Consider the following 19,775-nt stretch of genomic DNA (forward strand, 5'->3'; position numbering starts at 1 on the left):
TTTTTTTCTTTTTTTTAAATCTACTGCTTGATTAAATAGCCTATTTTTCTGACTGCTTTATAGTTGAGGGCATAAAACAGTAGGAAAAAACAAATAAACAAAAACAACAACAACAAAAAACAGTAATGTATTGCATTATTTACATGATTATTTCAACCTTCCTTTGGATTTTGCCTGTTAGTTGCTGTTGGCAAATCATGAATCATTTACTCACAGCGACCGTACGCCATCTGCAGTATTCATTTTGCCACTGTCTTACTATAAGCTGAAAAGGCTTTTATTTTTGAAGCGATAAAGACAACTGTTTCGTTTCTCCTGGAAACGTTGTGATAAATAACCCAAAGTAATTGTTACAACGTGCAAAATGGTAAGTCAGAACCTTAAAATGTTTATACTATTTTAAATGTGCTCGTGTATGTTATATACACACAAGCATGCAAAAAAATTGATACATAAAATTTAAAAAAAAAATAGTGTGGAGAATACACACAAATAGAGAAAGGACTCACCCTGGAGAAAAAAAATCGCTGTCCCTCACTTGCTATGACGAGTTTATAGTAGTACGGAAGCCCGGAGGGGATGCTAGGAACCCGAAGCGGGGAAGTCGAAGTGGAGCAGGGGGGTACAATGGCGGCGGGGCCTGGTGTTTCTATGCAGAGCTGCAGCCCTGCGAGGGAACTTTCTGTTTCAGTTCAGCAGGGAGGAAATCAGACTCATGGTGATCGGGTTAAAACCGAAGAAGTAACGGGTAAGAACGCGACTCGTGCTTTATTTTTCGTTGCTTTACTGATAATTTATTTTGCGACTTGGGCTATCAATGGCTAACTGCTAAATCAGCCCACTATGTTGGCGAGTACTGCTGCTTTTTGTGTATGTTTTATAGATTGTAAATCCATCTGTGGGTACCATATACACACAATAACTCCAGATTGTTAAGTGCGGCTTATCTGTACAAGGATTGGTGTTATTTTTTGGTGCGCTTAAAGTCACGTTAGTTGCCTATCTGTAATCAGCTAACGGCTAACGTTAGCAACTTGCTAACGTCAACTTTCTGCAAACACTGATGATAGGTAGGTCGTGCAAGACAAGGCTCTGAAAATATAAACACCACACAAGTTTTGCTTACCTATTCAATGTGTAGAGCAAAAAATGTCAGTCTGTCCACCAGTTTGGCAAACTGTGTAATAGCTCATTATCGACATGTTTTGACAACACTAGACATCCTAGACTAACAGCCTGGTAAAAGGATCCCAACACTTTTATTAAAAGTTTTTGTTGTTTTGGGGTTTTTTTTCCAAAGAGCTGACAAATCCTACCACCCAGCTAATGTATAAAAAATCATGCCAGTCGCCTACCTACGTGAGGCATCTGCCTGGAAAACAAATAGTAAAAGTGGGAGATAGATGATGATAATGATGTTGTTGTCATGCTCTCAGGTCACTCGTGAAAATATAGAGGAAGGAAAGCATTTTTATACTTATATTTGTTACAGTACACATTTGGCTTCCAGTTTGTTTGGAATACGTAAATGATGATAATGATGATGATAATATTGCCTTAAAACATTGTAAAGCTACATGTGGTAACTTCAATGTTTACCACTTCTTAGACAAATGCCACATAGAAGTTTGAACGTGAAGTTTTTGTATAGCCTTTTGATTAACCAAAATTATTTCTAAACAGTATAGTTTGTGGTTGTGTTTTTTTGAGAATTACAAGGATAATAGAAACGCCCATAAAGATATACAATATAGCTTAACAGCAACTCAAACTGCAGCTGTTAAACTGACAAAAAATGTGTTTGATGAAATTAGTTTTGGCCAAGAGGAATAGTAAAAACTTTGTCTTGTTCTAGTTTAAGTACTTTTATTACATAAATATGGTTATTCTGGGTGGCAAAAAAGATCATAAACCTCTCCTTTAAAATGCAGAACAGAATAGGTGTATGAAATTTGCTTAAAAGTTATCTAAATGCATGTATTTCTTTTTTATGTAGAAGCAGAGAAGCAGAGTCGCATGGCTGCTCTGCTGGAGAAGCTTCATGCCAAACACAATGCTTCCCGGCCATGGCAGGAGACCTGCAAGGTTGTTCGTCAGGCTATGGTGAGAGAGACACCTTTCTATAAGTGATTTGTACAAATTTCAAAAGCATTATTTTACATCAGTAAAGGCAGGAAAGAGGCATCTGCAGCAAGGCCCTTATGATAAAATCTGTGGTGCCTTTGTGAATAGAAAGCCAAAAACATCCTCAACTCCATTTCTTGAAACAGTAAGAGGCACCACCTAGTGGTGCAGTTTAGCTCTACAGAAAAACCAAGTGTTTTCATGACTTAGAAAGACTTTAAGGGGAAAGTCATACAATGTATTCTCTACAGTTGTATAATATACCAGTTTTAGAAGGCCTTAACAACATTATAAACACACACACAATACCCATCATGACCCATCTGTTTACTTAACAATCCCACATCAGTTCAGACGTAACAAGTAATCACAACAGAGAACACATTTAATGTCATTAAACATATAATTGCATAAAATGTATTTTCTTCAGTAACTTAGCTTCTGGATAAGTAAAGCTGTAATGGTGGCATTTACATTCTTGAACCCAGTGGAGCAGGTGGAAAACAAATTTTAGATCTTGTTGATTAAGCACATTTTTTGTTTTATTTTCTTTCCTCATAATGTGTCCCAGGAGAAACGTGGTGTGATGAATGCAGCAGGTCACCAGCTCCTGCTCAACTGCCTGGAGACTCTGCAGAGAGCTTTGAAAGGTGAGGACGTCAGCTGATTGAAACACAAGGGAGAGCGAGTTGACCTTTTTGTTTAGAACAACAAACTGCTTTCTTTTTCAGTCTCATCACTTCCCTCCATGACAGATCGTCTGGAATCCATTGCTCGACAAAACATGTGAGTCTCTTACGGTTACCGAGGCCGGTAAACCTAAGCACTGAAAGCAGTGGAAGCTTTCAGTGCTTAGGTTGAAAAACCTTTAGTTTAATATTTCAAATGAGTATGAGCTTCTTCATTGGTTAGGAGGGCTACATACAACACATTGCATGATGTTCTTTATTTTGGTTTAGTTTAGTTTTGATGGCATTTATCCATTGTGAACGTAGTCAGCAACAATATTTACATTTTGGCAATATACTAAAACTGTTTTAGCTAAAGCACAACAGGAAATGGAGTATAGAAAAGTCATAGTAATATTTTGTCAATTTTTTTTTTTGCCTTGTTTGCGTAGGCTGGGCTCCCACCTGAGTCCCTCTGGAACGGAGTGCTACATCACAATGGACATGTTTTACGTGGAGGTGCAGCTAGACACCAGTGGCCAGCTAGTGGATGTTAAAGTGGCTCATCAAGGAGAAAGCCCCACGGTCAGTCTAATCACTATGTAGTTCCATAAATTAGTAATAGAAGGCCTTGGTCACACAGGTCTAGAGACCATTCAGTGCACCATAGCAACCTCCACCTGCTGGGAAAAATACTAACCAATCACAAGGAGGTTTCCAATAAAGTGCAGTATACCTCATTGCGACTACCAGGAATCTTTGGCAACCGTTTGGAATACACATATTTTCCCTTACAACCAGTGGTTGCCGGGGGTTGCCAACTGGTCTCTAGGCTTGTGTGACTGGGAGAGGCAAATTACATTAATCTAATTTCCACTTCCACTAGTGAAGATTCAGTAATCTTTTTTGTATTTAATTCTTGGTCACAGAGTTGTCCTGAGCTTTTTCAGCATTTAAGGTGAGTAGAAAGCACACTCTTGTGGATGATAAGAGACAAACCTGTAGTGCATGGTGTTTCATTTCTGTTAATGATTAAAAGTTAAAATTGCAGTTACCTGTTAGAGATTCCTGTTTAATAGCTGATTGAGCCACTTTTGTTTTCTTTTTAACAGGGAAAAGAACTTTGAAGAGTTTTCTAAACATCTCAAGGGACTTGTTGATTTATACAAGCTTCCTGGAGACAAGTAAGTAGGCTTGCAGGCTTTGACGTTTGGTTTAGGCTTATCTAAAAGCATGAGTAGATATTTCATTCCACGTATAAAATTGAATTTACATGTTCTATCTTCCAGATTATGAAAAATTATCTTTTCTTAAATTGTTGAGTTATGAATATGTAATGTATTACTTGGTTTAGGCTTTTTAACTGCTGAGAGACAGGAGAGGTGAAAAGAAAGCAATCAAAGACCAGATTAGTGATATTATTTTTTATAAGATGCATATGCCATACATCTCTGAATATTGTTTTCATATGTCTAATAATATTTCCTTTCTGTGTATCAGTAAACTGAAAACCAAGATGTACATAGCACTCCAGTCTTTGGAGCTTGATCTCACAAAGATGATGCACATGTTTAGGTAAGTTCAATAAGTCTTTGATTTACTGTTTAAGTTGCCTTCGGGATCTTTGGACTTTTCATATTCATCACATTTCTGGGGACTTTGGTTGTATGCTATATGTATGTGCTTCTAGAAAATGTCAAAGCATGTTAAATAATAAATCCCTGAAGATTTAATCAGTTTGAACCTGTGGTACTGTTAAAAGACTAAGTACACTAATTTTATGAGGTGTTGGGACACCTATAGTTAAAGATCGCAAGGGTCATCTCTTATTATAAGAGACTGTATCTCTGTACATTTGCCTAAATTGTATAAATTAATAATAATGACCGAAGCACTAAATTTGATCATCTCTATTTAAATGCAGTCTTCTTTGTTTTTATGTTTTCTAGGTTAGCTACCAATGCTAATACAGTAGAAACTATTCTGCACGGGAGTGTGGGCTTGCTGACAGCCAGAAGTGGTGGTCACCTTGTTTCTCTCCAGTGCTATGTGTCCCCTTATGACATATTTGAAGAGGGAACAGGCACACAGCTCAACCTAATGGACAACAATGGCAAGTGCATGCAGGACATTGATGACCTTATCAAGAATCATCTACCAGTCACGACCTATGTAACTTACTGGATGCTTGTTGTTACAGTGCCGCGCTCTCTGGGTGTCAGTGTCTCTGTTACAATTGAAGGAACCTCCTCTGTCTATAAGCTCCCAATTGCTCCACTGATCACAGGATCCCACCCTGTTGACAACAAGGGGTAAGAACATGTTCACCAGTGTTTACAAAGTCCTCCAGTGAGCAACTCTAATCTGTGTAAAACCTGCAATTATGCTATACTGGGAATTGTTTACAAATTCACCACTCTTGCAAATATTAGGCAGTTATCATGGGTAATTGATTTTTTTTCTCTTTATTTTAGGACACCTTCCTTTTCCACTGTGACCAACTCCAACTGTGTGGACCTGCCAGCTTGTTTTTTCCTTAAGATGAACCAACCCATGCCCTTTTCACTCTCTTTTATCCAGAGGATGGGCAATACTACTTGTGAGTTTACCTAATGCATGTTGTATTCACTATTCATTAACACACATAGAAAATATTATTCTTTGTTTGAAAGGTTTAACCTTAATCTCTGTCAATTTTTTTCCCAGCCATCCCAGTGTTTGAGACCCCACCCACCTTGTCACCTCTCTACCAGTTAATTGTCCAGAGCCAGCTCCAACGTCTTGAGGAGGGCAGCTCCCAGCCTCCACCCCCACACAACATGCACTTTTATTCTGTGAGCAGACATTACGTGCCTCCACAAATATCAGCGATGTGTTGTAAATCTCTAGAATCTTTTAACTTGCACGTTATTTGGTTTAGTTAAAGGTCTGTCCACCCTCGGTGGTTACCCCCAACCTCTTCTTTTGGCTTTAGAATTGTCTCCATTACTTGTATTTACATATCACAATTATCACAATTTCTGTCAGTGGAAGTATCTGAAAACTTCTATTTTGCTGTCTAAGGTGTTACCTGATCAGCAGCACTGTTACTTCCTGAATGGCGATGCTCCAGTGCAAGATGGTCGATCTCTTCAAGGAGCACTGGTGTCCAAGATCCCCTTCCGCCACCCGGCACAAGTACCATTCTTGTTGGATATCATTCGGCATCAGGCAGCCTATAACACCTTGATTGGCAGCTGTGTGAAGCGGACTTCTATCAAAGAAGGTAGGTGTCTTCTGATTTCCTGTATTTATTTCCTGTTATTAACATGTGCTCTGTTTTCTATCATATTAAATTACTTATAATAAGTGTCATTGTTATTTCAGACAGTGCAGGCCTGCTGCAGTTTGAGGTGTGTCCTCTTACTGACTCAAGTTTCAGCGTTTCTTTCCAGCATCCAGTGAATGAGTCCCTGGTCTGTGGTAAGCACATACTTTTGCTCTTTTTTTGGGAGGTTTTGGGGAATAAAGTTGTTTCACTAAAATAGATACATTTAAAAAACATCACAGCAAACATGATGTTTTGTAACAAGTGCATTTGACACAAAAAGAAAGAGAAAAAGAAAAAGAAAAGACAAACCATGTCAACATGTCTTTATACTTTTTTTTTTCTCCCCAGTAGTCACTTGCTACAAATACTTGAAATCCTGATAGAGAGCTTGAAGTTGAACTTTAATTTATTTATATTTCATGTATTCATTTTTAAGTCAGAGGTTCTGACTACTGAAATTGATGTGACACTGTTGGAGTGGTTGATATTAATTAATTATGTGGGAAATTGGTCTTCTCGGATTGTATAGTGGTTTTACAGAGAACCTTTTTTTTACATGATAAATTATCTTAGGTTGAGTATATAAAGGTTTCCCCAACTCACTGCCCAGAAACACAAAACCAACAATTGCAAAGTTTTTATAAAATTGCCATTGGGTTAAAGTTCAGCTAAACTGGTATTTATCATTTTAACTGGAGGACTCAACACATGACTGCAGCATGTTGAACCTTTATCTCAAACCTATGTTTGCTGTCTGTCTTTTCACTGTTGGCTGATATAAAATGTTGACTGCAAAAAAAAACCCCATCCTTGCAGTCACTTCAAGGTTGATTAGCAGGCAGCCACTTTACACTTTTAGCTTTGGAGTAGATTGCAGTGTAAAGGGGTTCATGTGTTAATCTGCTGGAATATCTTTTGTTTTTTGTGTAACTCTATTCTATGTGATCTTTTTCCTTTAGTGGTGATGGAGGTGATTGACTCCAGACAGGTATCCTGCAAGCTATATAAAGGAGTGTCAGATGCTCTAATCTGCACTGATGAATTCATCACCAAAGTGGTCCAGAGGTGAGATACTCACCATAACACCATAACTGTGTGGTTATGCACGGTTTAGTACATGGTTGGTAATTGTTTCCTTACTCTTGTAGATGCATGTCCATCCCTGTAACCATGAGGGCAATTCGAAGGAAAGCAGAAACCATTCAAGCAGACACTCCAGCCCTTTCACTAATTGCACAAACCGTGGAGACTATGGTGAAAAACAATCTTCCACCCTCTGGTAGTCCCACCTATAACATGGTAACAGCTGATGGATCTAATCCAATGGGACTGCCTGGGCTTACAGGGGGCAACACACCTACTGGAGGAGGGCCCAATTTTACAGGTCCAATCACTTCTCTGTATGGGATGTCCCGAACTGACAGGCAAGCTCAAGGAGGAGAGTGCCTAACCCCAGGAGCTGTGGCTAGCCAGCAGCAGATGCAGCAACAACAGCAGCAAGGTCAAGGCCATTCAGATGACTATAGCAAAGTCACACAAAATCCCATACTAACAAGTCTGTTACAGATAACTGGAAGTGTGGGTTCTAGTCCCAGCTCCCAGAATGCACCACAGCCCCACCAAACTCCACCTCCAACATCTTCCCCTGCCAGCAATACCAAGAATCACCCCATGCTGATGAACTTGTTGAAAGACAATCCCACTCAAGATTTTGCTTCACTGTATGGGTCTAGTCCATTAGAGAGACAGAATTCTTCTGGTTCTCCACGGACAGAAGGCATGGGCGGAACCTGCCCTGGAGGTAGCATGAAGGGAAAAAAGAAGCGCCCACGGGCGAATGAAAAGGGTGGCATGCTGCCTGGAACAGCTGCTGGTGGTGGAGGCGGTAGCTTAGGCATGAAATCTCAACAGTCATCTTCCATGCCACAGCACCACCAGCACCATCAAGTCACTCACGAGGATGATTTCCACCGTGAGCTCCTCTCTATGGATGTAGACGCATCTCAGAATTCTATCTATGATGTTAACCTGACTAGTGATGGCTTAGACACGCCCCATAGCATTACTCCTGCACCAAGCCAGTGTGGAACACCACCGTCTGGTCCCAGCATGCCTTATTCACAGTCTCATGTCCAGTCTCAGCAACAGCAGCCACCAGGTACCGTACCACCTCGTATGGTCCGTCTCTCCAGCTCTGATAGTATTGGACCTGATATCACAGAAATCTTGTCAGATTTACCTGAACAAACTGGCAAAGGCAGTGGTGGGAGCCATGGGCAGCATCCAATGGGCAGCGGTGGGGAGGATGGAGGCGCACTAGGTACCCCTATCCGTGACTCTTCGAGTTCAGGTCAGGGTAGTGCAGTGTTTGACTCAGCAGATATATTCAATACCAACAGCAATGAGAATCCCTTCACAGACCCTGCTGACCTGATTGCTGAGGCGGCCGGAACTGTTACCACTCCGACCAGTGACTCTTCTTCTACCAACTTCTTTCCTGATGCCGCGGACTTCAACCCTGACCTTCTTACCTCAGGCCATGGTTTCTCCCAGAGCTACTTTGATGACAGTTCTCCAAGTGCTGATGGAGACATGGACCTTGTCAAGGGTTTTGGGGGAGGTAGCCAGCAGAATACCCCATCAGGAACGCCTCAAAATCCTACTCCACATGGACAGAGCACTCCAGAGCCTTCACTAAAAGACCCTTTTGATATTGGGATGGTTTTTGGAGGCAACAGTGGTAGTGGTAAACCACTACTGGGACAAGCTCCTGATTTAGGAGACACACATGGTGGAGGGTCCCAGAGCCCCCTTCTGAGCATGGGCCTTGGAGGAGCATCTGGTGAACCAAAAGTTAAACAACAACAGGGTCTCATGCGGCCAAAAGATGAGAATGGGGGCAGCGGTGGGAGCAGTTCTGGGATGGGAATGGGGAGCAGCTCAACAGAGGGAAAACAGGTGAAGCGTAGCAGGACGCCATCCAGTGAGGGAAAATCTAAAGATAAACCTCCCAAACGCAAAAAGCTCGATCCTGATGGAAAATCCCCTTCTCACAGCTCAGGGGGACGACCTTATACACCACCTAGTGGTGGCTCAGGCTCTGGTAGCAGCATAAGTGGAGGCGGTTCCAAGTCTCCTGGTAGCTCAGGACGGTCACAAACCCCCCCTGGAGGTGCCACACCTCCAATTCCCAAAATCACTATTCAGATCCCCAAAGGGACCATAACTGGGGGCAAAACCTCTTCCCATAGTGGATACACCTCCAGCAGTTCAGCCACAAGCAGCACAGGAGGAACTGGAGGAACCAGCAGCAGCAAAAGCCATCATTCACACTCATCGTCCTCTGGAAAGATCAAATCCAAGGAAGGCTCCATGACACAAGGCAACAGCTCCAAACCAGGGAGTGGAGGAAGTGGGCCATCCCAGTCTAAAGGCTCCTCCCAAGGGATGGGTGTTGGCAAGCCAGGATCTTCACCAATCACCAAACATGGCCTGTCTGGGCCTGGAGGTACTGGCGGAGGAATAGGAAGTGGTAATAAAGTTAAGCCTCAGGGGGGCAAGCCTCCTGGTTCACTTATGAATCCCAACATAAAGCCCAACATTTCACCTTCCCATTCTCGTTCCAGTAGCTCTGGTGAAAAATTATCCTCCCCTATGAAGATGCAGCAGTCCCAGGTTCCAGGAACTCCACCTTCTTCCAAGGCCAAATCCCCCATGGGCTCAGGAGGTGGCAGCTCTGGAGGGTCCAAGTCGTCTTCTGGTGGAGGCATGAGCTCACAGAAACCAGCTGGGGGAAGCTCTTCATCTGGTTCTTCATCTTCTTCATCATCCTCCAGTTCCTCGTCATCTTCAGGTTCAGTTGGCTTCTCGGGAGGCTCTCAGTCTCAGTATGGCAGTGGTGGAGGGGGAAGTGGTGGTGGTGGAGGAGGCAGTGCAAGTGGGGGTGGAGGTGGCAGTGGTGGAGGGGCTGGCCAGAATAATGCAAATAACCCAAACGCCAAAGGAAAGTCTCCTAGCCGTAACAAGAAACCCTCTCTAATAGCAGTCATAGACAAGCTGAAGAGTGTTGGAGGAGGAGGAGTAGGGGAGGATGGTTGTGAGGTAGGGCCACCAGTAGGGGGAGCTGGTTCGGCATCTACTCCTGGCGGTGGGTCTGGAAATGTTCCCAGTGGGCCTTCAAACATGGCACCGTCCAAGCATGCCTCATCCTCTCAAAGTGGTGACTATAAGCGGGAAAAGTCTGATAAAGAGGCAAAGGCAAAAGTGTCAGTGTCGGGGGGGAGCAGTGGGGATAAAAAGTTGATGGACCCAAAAACAGGTGGGGTAGGTTCGACTGCTTTGGCCAAGATTATAATTAGCAAACCAGATGGTGGCTCCCCAAGTATCAAGGCTAAAGTGACCCTACAGAAAGCAGGAGAGGGATCTGGTGACAATATGCGTCCTCAGATTTCTAGCCTGAAAGCTTCTCCACTCTTCAGTGGCTCGACTCCCAAACATGACCGCTCCTCCCCCAGTCACAGCCGCTCACCAGGATACACCCCACTTAACCAGGATAGTGAGAGCGAGTCAGGAAGCAGCTCAGTGGCTGAAAAGTCTCACCAGAACAGCCCCAGCTCGGACGATGACCAGACCATGCGCCCACTTCCTCCCCAGGACTACATGAGCTCTATTCCCCTTAGCTCAGGTGAGAAACATAAGAAACACAAGAAGGAGAAAAAGAAGCAGAAGGAGAGGGAACGGGAGAGGGACAGAGACCGAGAACGGGACAGGGACAAAGAGAAAAAGAAATCTATGTCCATGGGGCCGTCTTCTCATCCAATAAAATCGGACAGTTGGTCAAGGTCTCCCATCTCAGCTTCAGATTCATCTTTGTCCATGTTAAGTTCAGATCGGCCTTCCCGGCCGAGCCCAATGTATATGAGAAATGAAGATGATGACCTCATGGACTCAGCCCTCACCGGCAACCTTTAATTTGATGTAGAAAGTGCTTTGATTTCACTCATTTGTTGTCAAATTTTAACCCATTCCTTTTAAAACGTAAAGTAAACTTCTATTTATTTTAATCAAGCTGCAGATTAGAGCTGGATGTAGGAATATTAAAGCTCTGTAGCTGATCATTGAACTGTTAAAGCTGTATTTTAGTTTTGTATTTTACTGTATGAATACCGATGTATGATGTTGAGGAGGTTAGGATGCCAGGTTTATGTGAATGTGAACACTACACATAAAAAGCCACCTCCAAATTGAGAAGTTAACCATTTTTGTCTTTCCTGTGATGTCAGATTTTTTTTTTTTTAGTTTTTTTTTAGTAGATGTTTCCCCATTTCTTTATCCATGTAATCCATCTACATTCTGCTTCTGTCATAAAAAACAATGGGTTGCTATTATACAGTATGACATCTATTGAAAGTTATTGCAAAGACAGAAGGGTACAGCGTTTACTTGCCTTGTTTTTCACAAAAAACTTCAAATTTGTAGATTTTTGATACATTTTAAATTGTTAACGAGTAAATTAGTGTAGGTAAAAAGACTAACTGATAATGATGATGATGCCGATGGTGGAGTAAAAGAGACATGCAGTTATTTTTTATAACTGTAATTGTTTTTGAAGGTTGGAATAAAAATTTCACATGTGAACCAATTTCCTCATATTAATGTGTTTTGGGAGATTTGATTACTATAAGTTTCTGTCAAACAAAAACACCAGTCGCAACCATTTAGAGAAAGCGAGGAAAGTGTCCATGGCACTAGATGGCAGCAGTGTATCAGGCTCTATTTCTGGCTGCAGAATTACAGGGCGCGTTATGAGTCATTTTCCCAAAGGTAATGTGTGGAGGTTAAATGGATTTTCACAGGTATTATAAAGGATGATTTGTAGATTCAGAGTGCAACTAAAGGGTTTTTCTTTGCTCGCAATGGGCCCAGTTTGAGCCTCCAAAATGACAGAACTAAGAGATGTTTATACTGTCATGTTTAACATCAGCAAAATACTTGTGTTGAGGTAATCTTTCTAGGAAACTAACAGGCATTAAGACCTAACAGTACAGATACGCCAGAATGAGTTGGTGTAGTTTTTTGATTTGGTGCTATAAAGAAGTATGACTTTGTAGCACCAGATACATACCTTTAAATCAAAGCAATGTCTGTGTATCACTGCGGGGTTTTTTTCCTCATTGCATTTTCTGCATTGTCTTTGCAAAATGATTGGATGTAAGACATATAGTCTTTAACAAGCAGCTGAGGTGTACTTAGTAAAGCAAATATCTAATCAACCAATAAGATGGTAGCTCAACTCCATGAACTTATGCATGTAGATGGCCTGCTGAAGTTCAAACTGAGCATCAGGATGAGGAAGAATAGTGACTGAAGGGACTTGAATGTGGCACAGTTGTTGGTCTCTAGGGTTTATAGTGAATGGTCTGAAAAAGAGGGTGGCGTAATGGTGTGGGAAATATTTTCTTGGCACACTTTGGGCCCCTTATTAACTGAGCATTACTTAAACACAGCCTAGCTGAGTGTTGTTGCTGACCATGTCCGTCTCTTTATAATCACAATGTACCCATTTTCTGATGGAGTCATGATGGAGCTACACATAAAGCAAGGTGATCACCGAAGACTAAAGTTGTGGTCAGACCAACATCACCATCCATAGTAGCAAACTTCCAGCACAGCTCAAAAATGTGTTCGCTAAATTAGACTTTAAAAAATGGGGCAGTCTGAAATGTTGGGTTGCTGAGTACTCTGTAATAAAATTTGAAATTGTCAGGACTTTAAATTTGGATCTACATTGCACTGAAGAATGGGATTATTCATGCCAAAGTAATCAATTAATAGAGGAGAAATATAAATAAATATTATGTGTCACGTGACCAGTTCTAAACCTTCCAGTAACATTGCAGTCAAAGAAGCTTGGAAAAACTGACTGAGAACCTTCACAGACATATTCCAGTAACATCACATGGACCTTTAGTCAACATCAGGCTTGTGCCCGCGAGACGATAAAAGACTTTGCACAGAATGAGAGGATTATGGGAAGAAAAGGAAGTATGTGGATATATTCCAAGCAGTCAGAAAGTGTGAGTGACAGGGTCAACAATAGAGAAATTAGCTGTTCTGGAGAAAAAAGGCGGATCAGCAGTTTCAAAAGGTTGGCAGGGAATATAAAGTCAAAGAGCTACAAAGGGAGGAATGGAGAGAAGCTCGCAGCTGGAGGATGGCGAAAAGATGGCCTGGTAGAAATGAGAATGTTGATTATAAAAACTTTGGCTGAAAATGCCACTTTAGAGGCTCAAACAGGAGTTCAGCTCTGGGCTACTGTTCCCATAATGAGGGCACACATTCAACATATCGTTTTAGGATGCTGTTTTCTCTTTTGGTGTAAATGCAATGATTTACATTCATTCCCATCACTAAATGTATAAACTGTGTTTAAGCCTATCAGCAAACTGTCTCTACAACATGTCTCTACATATACTGAATTAAATAAGGTGAAAATAAATGCATCTCACAGTTTTGTTTAGTTTTGAAGCCAAATTAAAAAAAAAAAAAAAAAAAAAGCACGAGGAAAATTCCTAGCAGTCATGAAGAAAAGATGCAAATAGGTGCTTCTGAAAGCTGAGACAGAAGAGGAACAGACTGCTGCAGCTCAATAGCAGGAAGACTTGATTCCTTTATTATTCACAAGGACATGATAAACCACATTGGCAGTAATGACATTCAAGCAACCTCCTGCTGTGGTGTCGTAGGGTACTTAGCTGCATATGACACTCTGCATTTATCCTTTGCAAATATACAGTACAAAGGATCAGATGACTTCGCTTTGGGGCCCTTCAGATGGGGCACTGGGGACATAGACAGGAATGTGAAACCAATCAAGGTGCACATGGTTGACAATAGCGTTTTTTCTATTCTTTTTTTAAAATCATAAAATAACCCTATTAATTTGTGGAAGCTATAAAGTTTAGCACTGGCTTCTGGGGGAAAAAAACCCTTCAAAAAACAGCCCAGTCAGCAAACCCAAGGAAAAGTGAGGTAATGGTTTCATGTGTTGTCATTTGAGACATGAGGAGAGGCAAAGGTTAAAAAGATGTTTTTTCCGTCCATACAGGAATATGTCTTATTGATTTTGTAGAATATCAGCAAAATGATGAAGTGATTTGATTCATCAAAGTGCTGAAACTTACTGAAAGTTACTGCAGATTTGTTGGCTGCATATCTGTGATGTAAATCTCCTATTCACCACATCCCAAAGGTGATCTATTGGATTGAGATCTGGTGACTGTGGAGGTCATTTGAGTACACTGAACTCATAGTCATGTTCAAGAAACCAGTTTGAGATGATTTGAGCTTTGTGACATGGTGTGTTATCCTGCTGGAAGCAGCCATCAGAAGATCGGTACAGAGTGGTCATAAAGGGACAGACGTGGTCAGCAACAATACTCAGATAGACTGTGGTGTTTAACAAATGCTTAATCTGTACTAAAGGAGTCAAATTGTGACAAGAAACTATCCACCGCACCATCAAAACACCTGGAGCCTGGACAACTGATACAAAGCAGAATGGATCCACGCTTTCATCTTGTTAACACTAGATTCTTACCCTACCAAGTAAATATTAGACACTGAGGTAGACCAGGCAATGTTTTTCCAGTCTTCCGTTCTTAAATTTGGTGAGGCTTCAACATGCATACCATTCTTTCTCCTTTGAGATTATTATGTGGAAAAATCTCAGCAGCAGTTTCTGAAAAATTAAACCATGCTACATTTAACATCACTAAAATCACCTTTCTTACCCACTTTGATGCTCAGTTTGAGCTTCAGCAGGTCATCCTGACGATATCTATATGCTTAAATGCTCATTTATGCCACTGAACCTTGCTCTCAAAAACTGACATAGACATAACACTAACTTTCACCACTTATTTCTCAAATTCAGATACACAAAGTTTTAAAAACATGTTTAGTGACATCTTCTGTAAGTTTGGAACTTTACGCCACCATCTTTGTTGGTTGGTTGCGGTCAATAGACTTACATTAGCTAGCTTCTGTTACCCAACTAGTAACAGAACCAATAACTTGGGGGAATATAAGGACACTAAAACTAAAAATCAGCTTAAGGGGAACACTTTCGTGCTGTCCCTGGCTGCAACAATGAGTTTTATGTTTAACCAAGGATATACTGTCCACTTTGACACTCTGTCTCTTAAGCACTAAGTGTTGTTTCGTTGTTTGGCTAGCTGCACTGACAGGGGAAAATCCACCTGGATGATTAGATACTATTTTGTGTCCCCTGGAGCTTTATTCTTTTACTCTGCAGCACCACCAGCAGGTAAAAGCTTAATGACAAGATACAAATTACCTGCCAATTGTTAGCATTCTGATGTTGTTGTAACATTAAGCTTAAAGTGCCACTGTAGCTGATTGCAGCCTGGGGTGCTAAGAATCTTTGCAGCCCAGAAAGGATGCTGGCCAGATTTCATGTTCTGCTGATTCTCTTCACTCTGATCCTGTAGTACTCATAATTAATTTCATTTCTAATTCCACCATTATTCTGTTCCACATAATATGATTACCAATTCACTCTCCTCTCCTTTTGAGTTCCCACGTCTGTTTTGTTTCTTCCTGTAGCTCATCCTACACCATCCCTCTCTCCTTCAGTGGCTCTACTTTTGGTTTCTTTTGGACTCCTTGCCTGTCTTCGTGTGCTGCAGTCAGGCTCATCTGTCTCACTTGCTGTTATGCACCACTGTGCATCATTTTCTTTCCTTCCCAGTTGTAGCAGATTCCTTCAATTTCAGGTGTGTAAGACACACAAGGTGCAGCTAGGGAGATGACTTCAGCAAACTGCGGTTTACCCTCGAGCACACAAGGAAGAGCTGCAGTTCACGACTGTTGATGAGCTGTATAGCATGGAAATAACCTCCCAGCTTATCCTGTAGATAAGCAAGCAAGAGGGAGGCAGTCATTTGCCAGTTAGTTAAGCTTTATAGCTGCACACAGTCAGCTTTTGGAGGCAATGGAGGAGGAGAAGGGGTTAGAAGAGGGTGAAAAGAAGTAAGAAGTCAAAGGAAAGATGGAGGAGAAGAGAGAGATTTATTTATGCTGCATCCTTAACTAGGGATGTTATTATAGCACAATAAGAGCTGCAGACAAAGTCCAGATTATACTGTTTGGAGTATGCAGCAGCTTATAGGCTGAATCATTTTATCAGTACTGAGCGTAACCCGCCAAAAAAAAGAGTTTTATATTTATCAAGAATATTTTTAATTTTTCTCCATGTTGCAGTGGTTTCACTGTGCCAGTAATTAACATATTTGTGTGTGCGGACATGTAGATCAGCATCACTGAATATTAATTGTTCTGTTGAGAAATGGTAACTGAATGGGCTGCAAGTGAAATTGAATTTAAACGCTTTTCTTAGGCAAGTTGCTGCAACTGAAGCATGAAAGCTGTGGATTAATTTGTTGATGCGAATTCCATTATTCAAACCGCTTATGCAAGTTCATCAGCAGTTTGCAATTTCATTTTCCGTCCGATAGTAAAGTAATCATTCTTGCTTTGACCGAAAAACAACAGCGAGCAGAATCACGTTTCCTTCATGGCATAACATGCTTTGAGGGAAAAATTTATGGTTGTGCAGCTTTGCAGGTCTTTTTAAAATGCTGTGCTGGGGAAATTTTCCCTAACTGCATCAAGTTTTCAAGTAATGCTGAGGCAAACTGAAGTAAGCGGCTGTAAAACGCTTGTGAAACATCAGCAAAAAGGAAGGAAGTGAAGGTACATCTACGATTCATAGCCACCGTGTCACTAAGCATTTCACTGTGTGGTTTCCCTTTTTTAAGAGCTGTTTACAGTGAGAAATCAGGATGAAATATGCACATGACTCAGTTAAGTGACTGTAATACTAGTCTACACTGTCGTGAGTGGGAGAAGAGGACCTAAATGTAGACTTCTGTGGTAAAACGCAATAAACAAACAAACAAACAAAATCAACATTTATTTAGCTGGACTATTGAGTCCATAGCAGAAAATTAATTGCAGAATCCAAAGAAGCCTAACAAACAATAAGACAAAGGCAGACAGCAACTCTGCAGACACAGAATAGCAATTAGGGCAGAGTGGAGACATCTGAGAGACACAGCTGAACTAAATCAGATAACAAGATGTGGTGAGGTAAAACTAAAACATGGCACCAGAGACAAATGACTATCAAAATAAAAACAGGAAGTAACAAGACAGAAAAACACCACACTAAGACACACTAAGACTTGACAGGGAACAGAGAGCAGGTAAAACACAATGTAGCCTCAAAACTTAAATCTATTTTATGATAACACTAAAAAAAACCCAAAATGGATAATCCAGAAACACAACTACACAAATCACAAATAAGAAAACTCTTAACAAAGGACTAAGAACAGCCCAAAAACCCAAAGCGCTGGGTCAAAGAACTCAGGACCACATAAACACACAGACTCATTAACAAGCTCTAAGAGTCAGACTCATTATACTTTTTCTCTTGTATAGTGCTTAACAAATTTGTTTGACCACCACTCAGTGTAAGGCTTATATCACATCGGCCCCAAATGAAAATTTTAATGTTTCTGTGATGGTTAATCCTATACTATGTGCTGAGCACATACTAATGCACTAATACTAAAATCTAATAATTATCGGTAACCACAAATGTTCAAATTTACTGTTTTACAAAAATCCTAAAAAATGGTAAAGCACATTATTTTTTTTTAGTAAGATACTTGCATTTCTGAATAGATGAACTAGTTTTACTGGCTAATTGTTGTGCTTGAAGTCCAGTGTGCCGTCTCAAATTTGGGTATCAACACGTGAATTCAGATTGTTTTTTGTTTAATAAATTGCAATATATGTCTTAGTTCTGAACACAAATGTTCAGAAACCTCTGAAAATGTTTGCATTTCCTGTTTTTATTACAGGTGGTCTAATAAATTAATTAAGCAAATGTTTATATGCAGCATTATATCTCTCTATCTCTTTCTCTTTCTCAAAACCAAAAGAGCTGTGGGCACCTGTTTAAACTAAAAGGCAGGTATTTGTGTCAGAGTGGGTCACTTGGCCCTTACACCACTTGTTTGGGAGTCTATTGTCTCTATACTCCCAGTGAGGCTGGGGTGTGAGTCAGCGAGTGGCAGTGCCAACCCTTTTTGGCATGTTGAACACAAATCTCAGTGTCATTCTGGCCAGCTGCCTATCCTCTCCACCTAGCCTTTTCTTTAGCCATCTCATCCCTGACTCGCTCACAGAATCACTGCTGCTGACAATCTGTTTTTTTTCTCGTAACTCTATTGCTGTGTACTGCAGACGCATAATGTACTGTGTCCTGCTCCAGAGTGAGTTCGATCAACTTTACAAAAAGACATCTTTTGAAAGTCTATCATATTAGTTATGTTTTGCTCTCATGAGAAAGAAAATATTGCTAAAATTTAAAGATATATTAAAGACTCTCTCCACTTAAAATTAAGTTTATAACTTTTCACTAACATAGTGATACCAAAAGCTTGTGTTACCTACAGTTAGCGGCGCTTTTTAGGTACACAGCAAGTATATCATGTATTTTAAAAAGCTGTTGTGATTGCATCTCATAATGTCTTCTTCCAGCATTTATCAGACTAATGGCCAAAATGATAAAGATTCCTACCTTCCACTGCCAACATCACCTCAAAACGCAAAATGGCGTTTGCATCATTATCCAAAGTAAGAAACCGAGTGGGTGTAATTGTGGACGTGACAAATTTTCACTTAGTTATGACCTTACTCAGTATGAGCAAATGACATTTTGTTACTGTTGACACACACACACACACACACACACACACACACACACACACACACACACACTGTAAACACTTTCATTCCACACCTCTAAAATGTTTTCTTGAACCCTCAGCCTTAAAGCTGTAATGACCAAACAAAATAGCTTTCATATTGGGCTGGATTTTGAGCTGGATCTCACAGAGAAAGAAAAACACATGTAATCATTGGCATAGAGTAAATAGAGTAAATCTTTAGGCAACAGCAGCCTGTGAAGAGACACTGTTTGGCACAGTAGAACTGCCTGTGAAGCTAAATATAGCTGCCACATTTGTTTAGCGAATTATTCCTATGCAGCATCAGCAATCGAATCTAGTTTTGTATGTCACTTCTTCTTCTTCTTCTTCTCCCCCCTTTAGGGATCACCACCGTGAATGATCTGCCTCTGTCTCACTCTGTCCTTTGTGTCCTCTTCTGTCACACAACCCCTGCATATCCTCTTCAGTGCATCCATGAACCTTCTCTGATTTTTTCATCTCTCGGCCGCTCCTTATTCAATCTATCCTTTGTCCAGTATATCCACTACCCCTCTTCTGCACGTTCAAACCATCTCAACCTTGTCTTCAAACTTTGTCTTCAAACTGGTCAACCTGAGCTGTCCCTCTGAAATATTGATTTGTAAACTTGTCCATCCTGATCACTACCAATAACAATCTGAGCATCTTCAGCTCTGCCACCTTTAGCTCCAAACTCCTGTCTTCTTGTTAGCGCCACCGTCACTAAACCATACATCTAAGCAGGTCTCACTACCATTTTATAAACCTTCCCTTTCCTTCTTGCTGCTATCCTTCTGACACAAATCACCCCTGACACTCCACCCACTCCAC

At 41.0% G+C, this 19,775-nt stretch overlaps 1 protein-coding gene across 1 annotated transcript; it reads left to right on the plus strand.

The window, feature by feature from the left end:
* Window positions 1-604: 604 nt before the first annotated feature.
* Window positions 605-11,735, plus strand: med1 (mediator complex subunit 1). The gene is made up of 16 exons (XM_063482977.1): window positions 605-748; window positions 1,997-2,103; window positions 2,696-2,774; window positions 2,856-2,910; window positions 3,245-3,377; window positions 3,722-3,750; window positions 3,905-3,976; window positions 4,293-4,367; window positions 4,742-4,905; window positions 4,993-5,104; window positions 5,267-5,391; window positions 5,499-5,626; window positions 5,856-6,057; window positions 6,159-6,254; window positions 7,062-7,167; window positions 7,251-11,735. Exons 1-16 carry the CDS (start codon window positions 628-630, stop codon window positions 11,071-11,073), a joined length of 5,427 nt encoding a protein of 1,808 aa, XP_063339047.1. The 5' UTR covers window positions 605-627; the 3' UTR covers window positions 11,074-11,735.
* The last annotated feature ends 8,040 nt before the right edge of the window (window positions 11,736-19,775 follow it).

The sequence above is a fragment of the Pelmatolapia mariae genome, linkage group LG8 (assembly GCF_036321145.2).
Source record: "Pelmatolapia mariae isolate MD_Pm_ZW linkage group LG8, Pm_UMD_F_2, whole genome shotgun sequence".
NCBI classification, from domain to species: domain Eukaryota; kingdom Metazoa; phylum Chordata; class Actinopteri; order Cichliformes; family Cichlidae; genus Pelmatolapia; species Pelmatolapia mariae.

What these genes read in the sequence shown, in the direction of transcription:
- med1 (XM_063482977.1), top strand. Translation starts at nt 628, where the DNA reads ATGGCGGCGGGGCCTGGTGTTTCTATGCAGAGCTGCAGCCCTGCGAGG. An exon ending in ATCAAGGAGAAAGCCCCACG is followed by an intron (nt 3,378 to 3,721) that starts GTCAGTCTAATC and finishes TCTTGGTCACAG; the next exon opens with AGTTGTCCTGAGCTTTTTCA. An exon ending in CACCCTGTTGACAACAAGGG is followed by an intron (nt 5,105 to 5,266) that starts GTAAGAACATGT and finishes TCTTTATTTTAG; the next exon opens with GACACCTTCCTTTTCCACTG.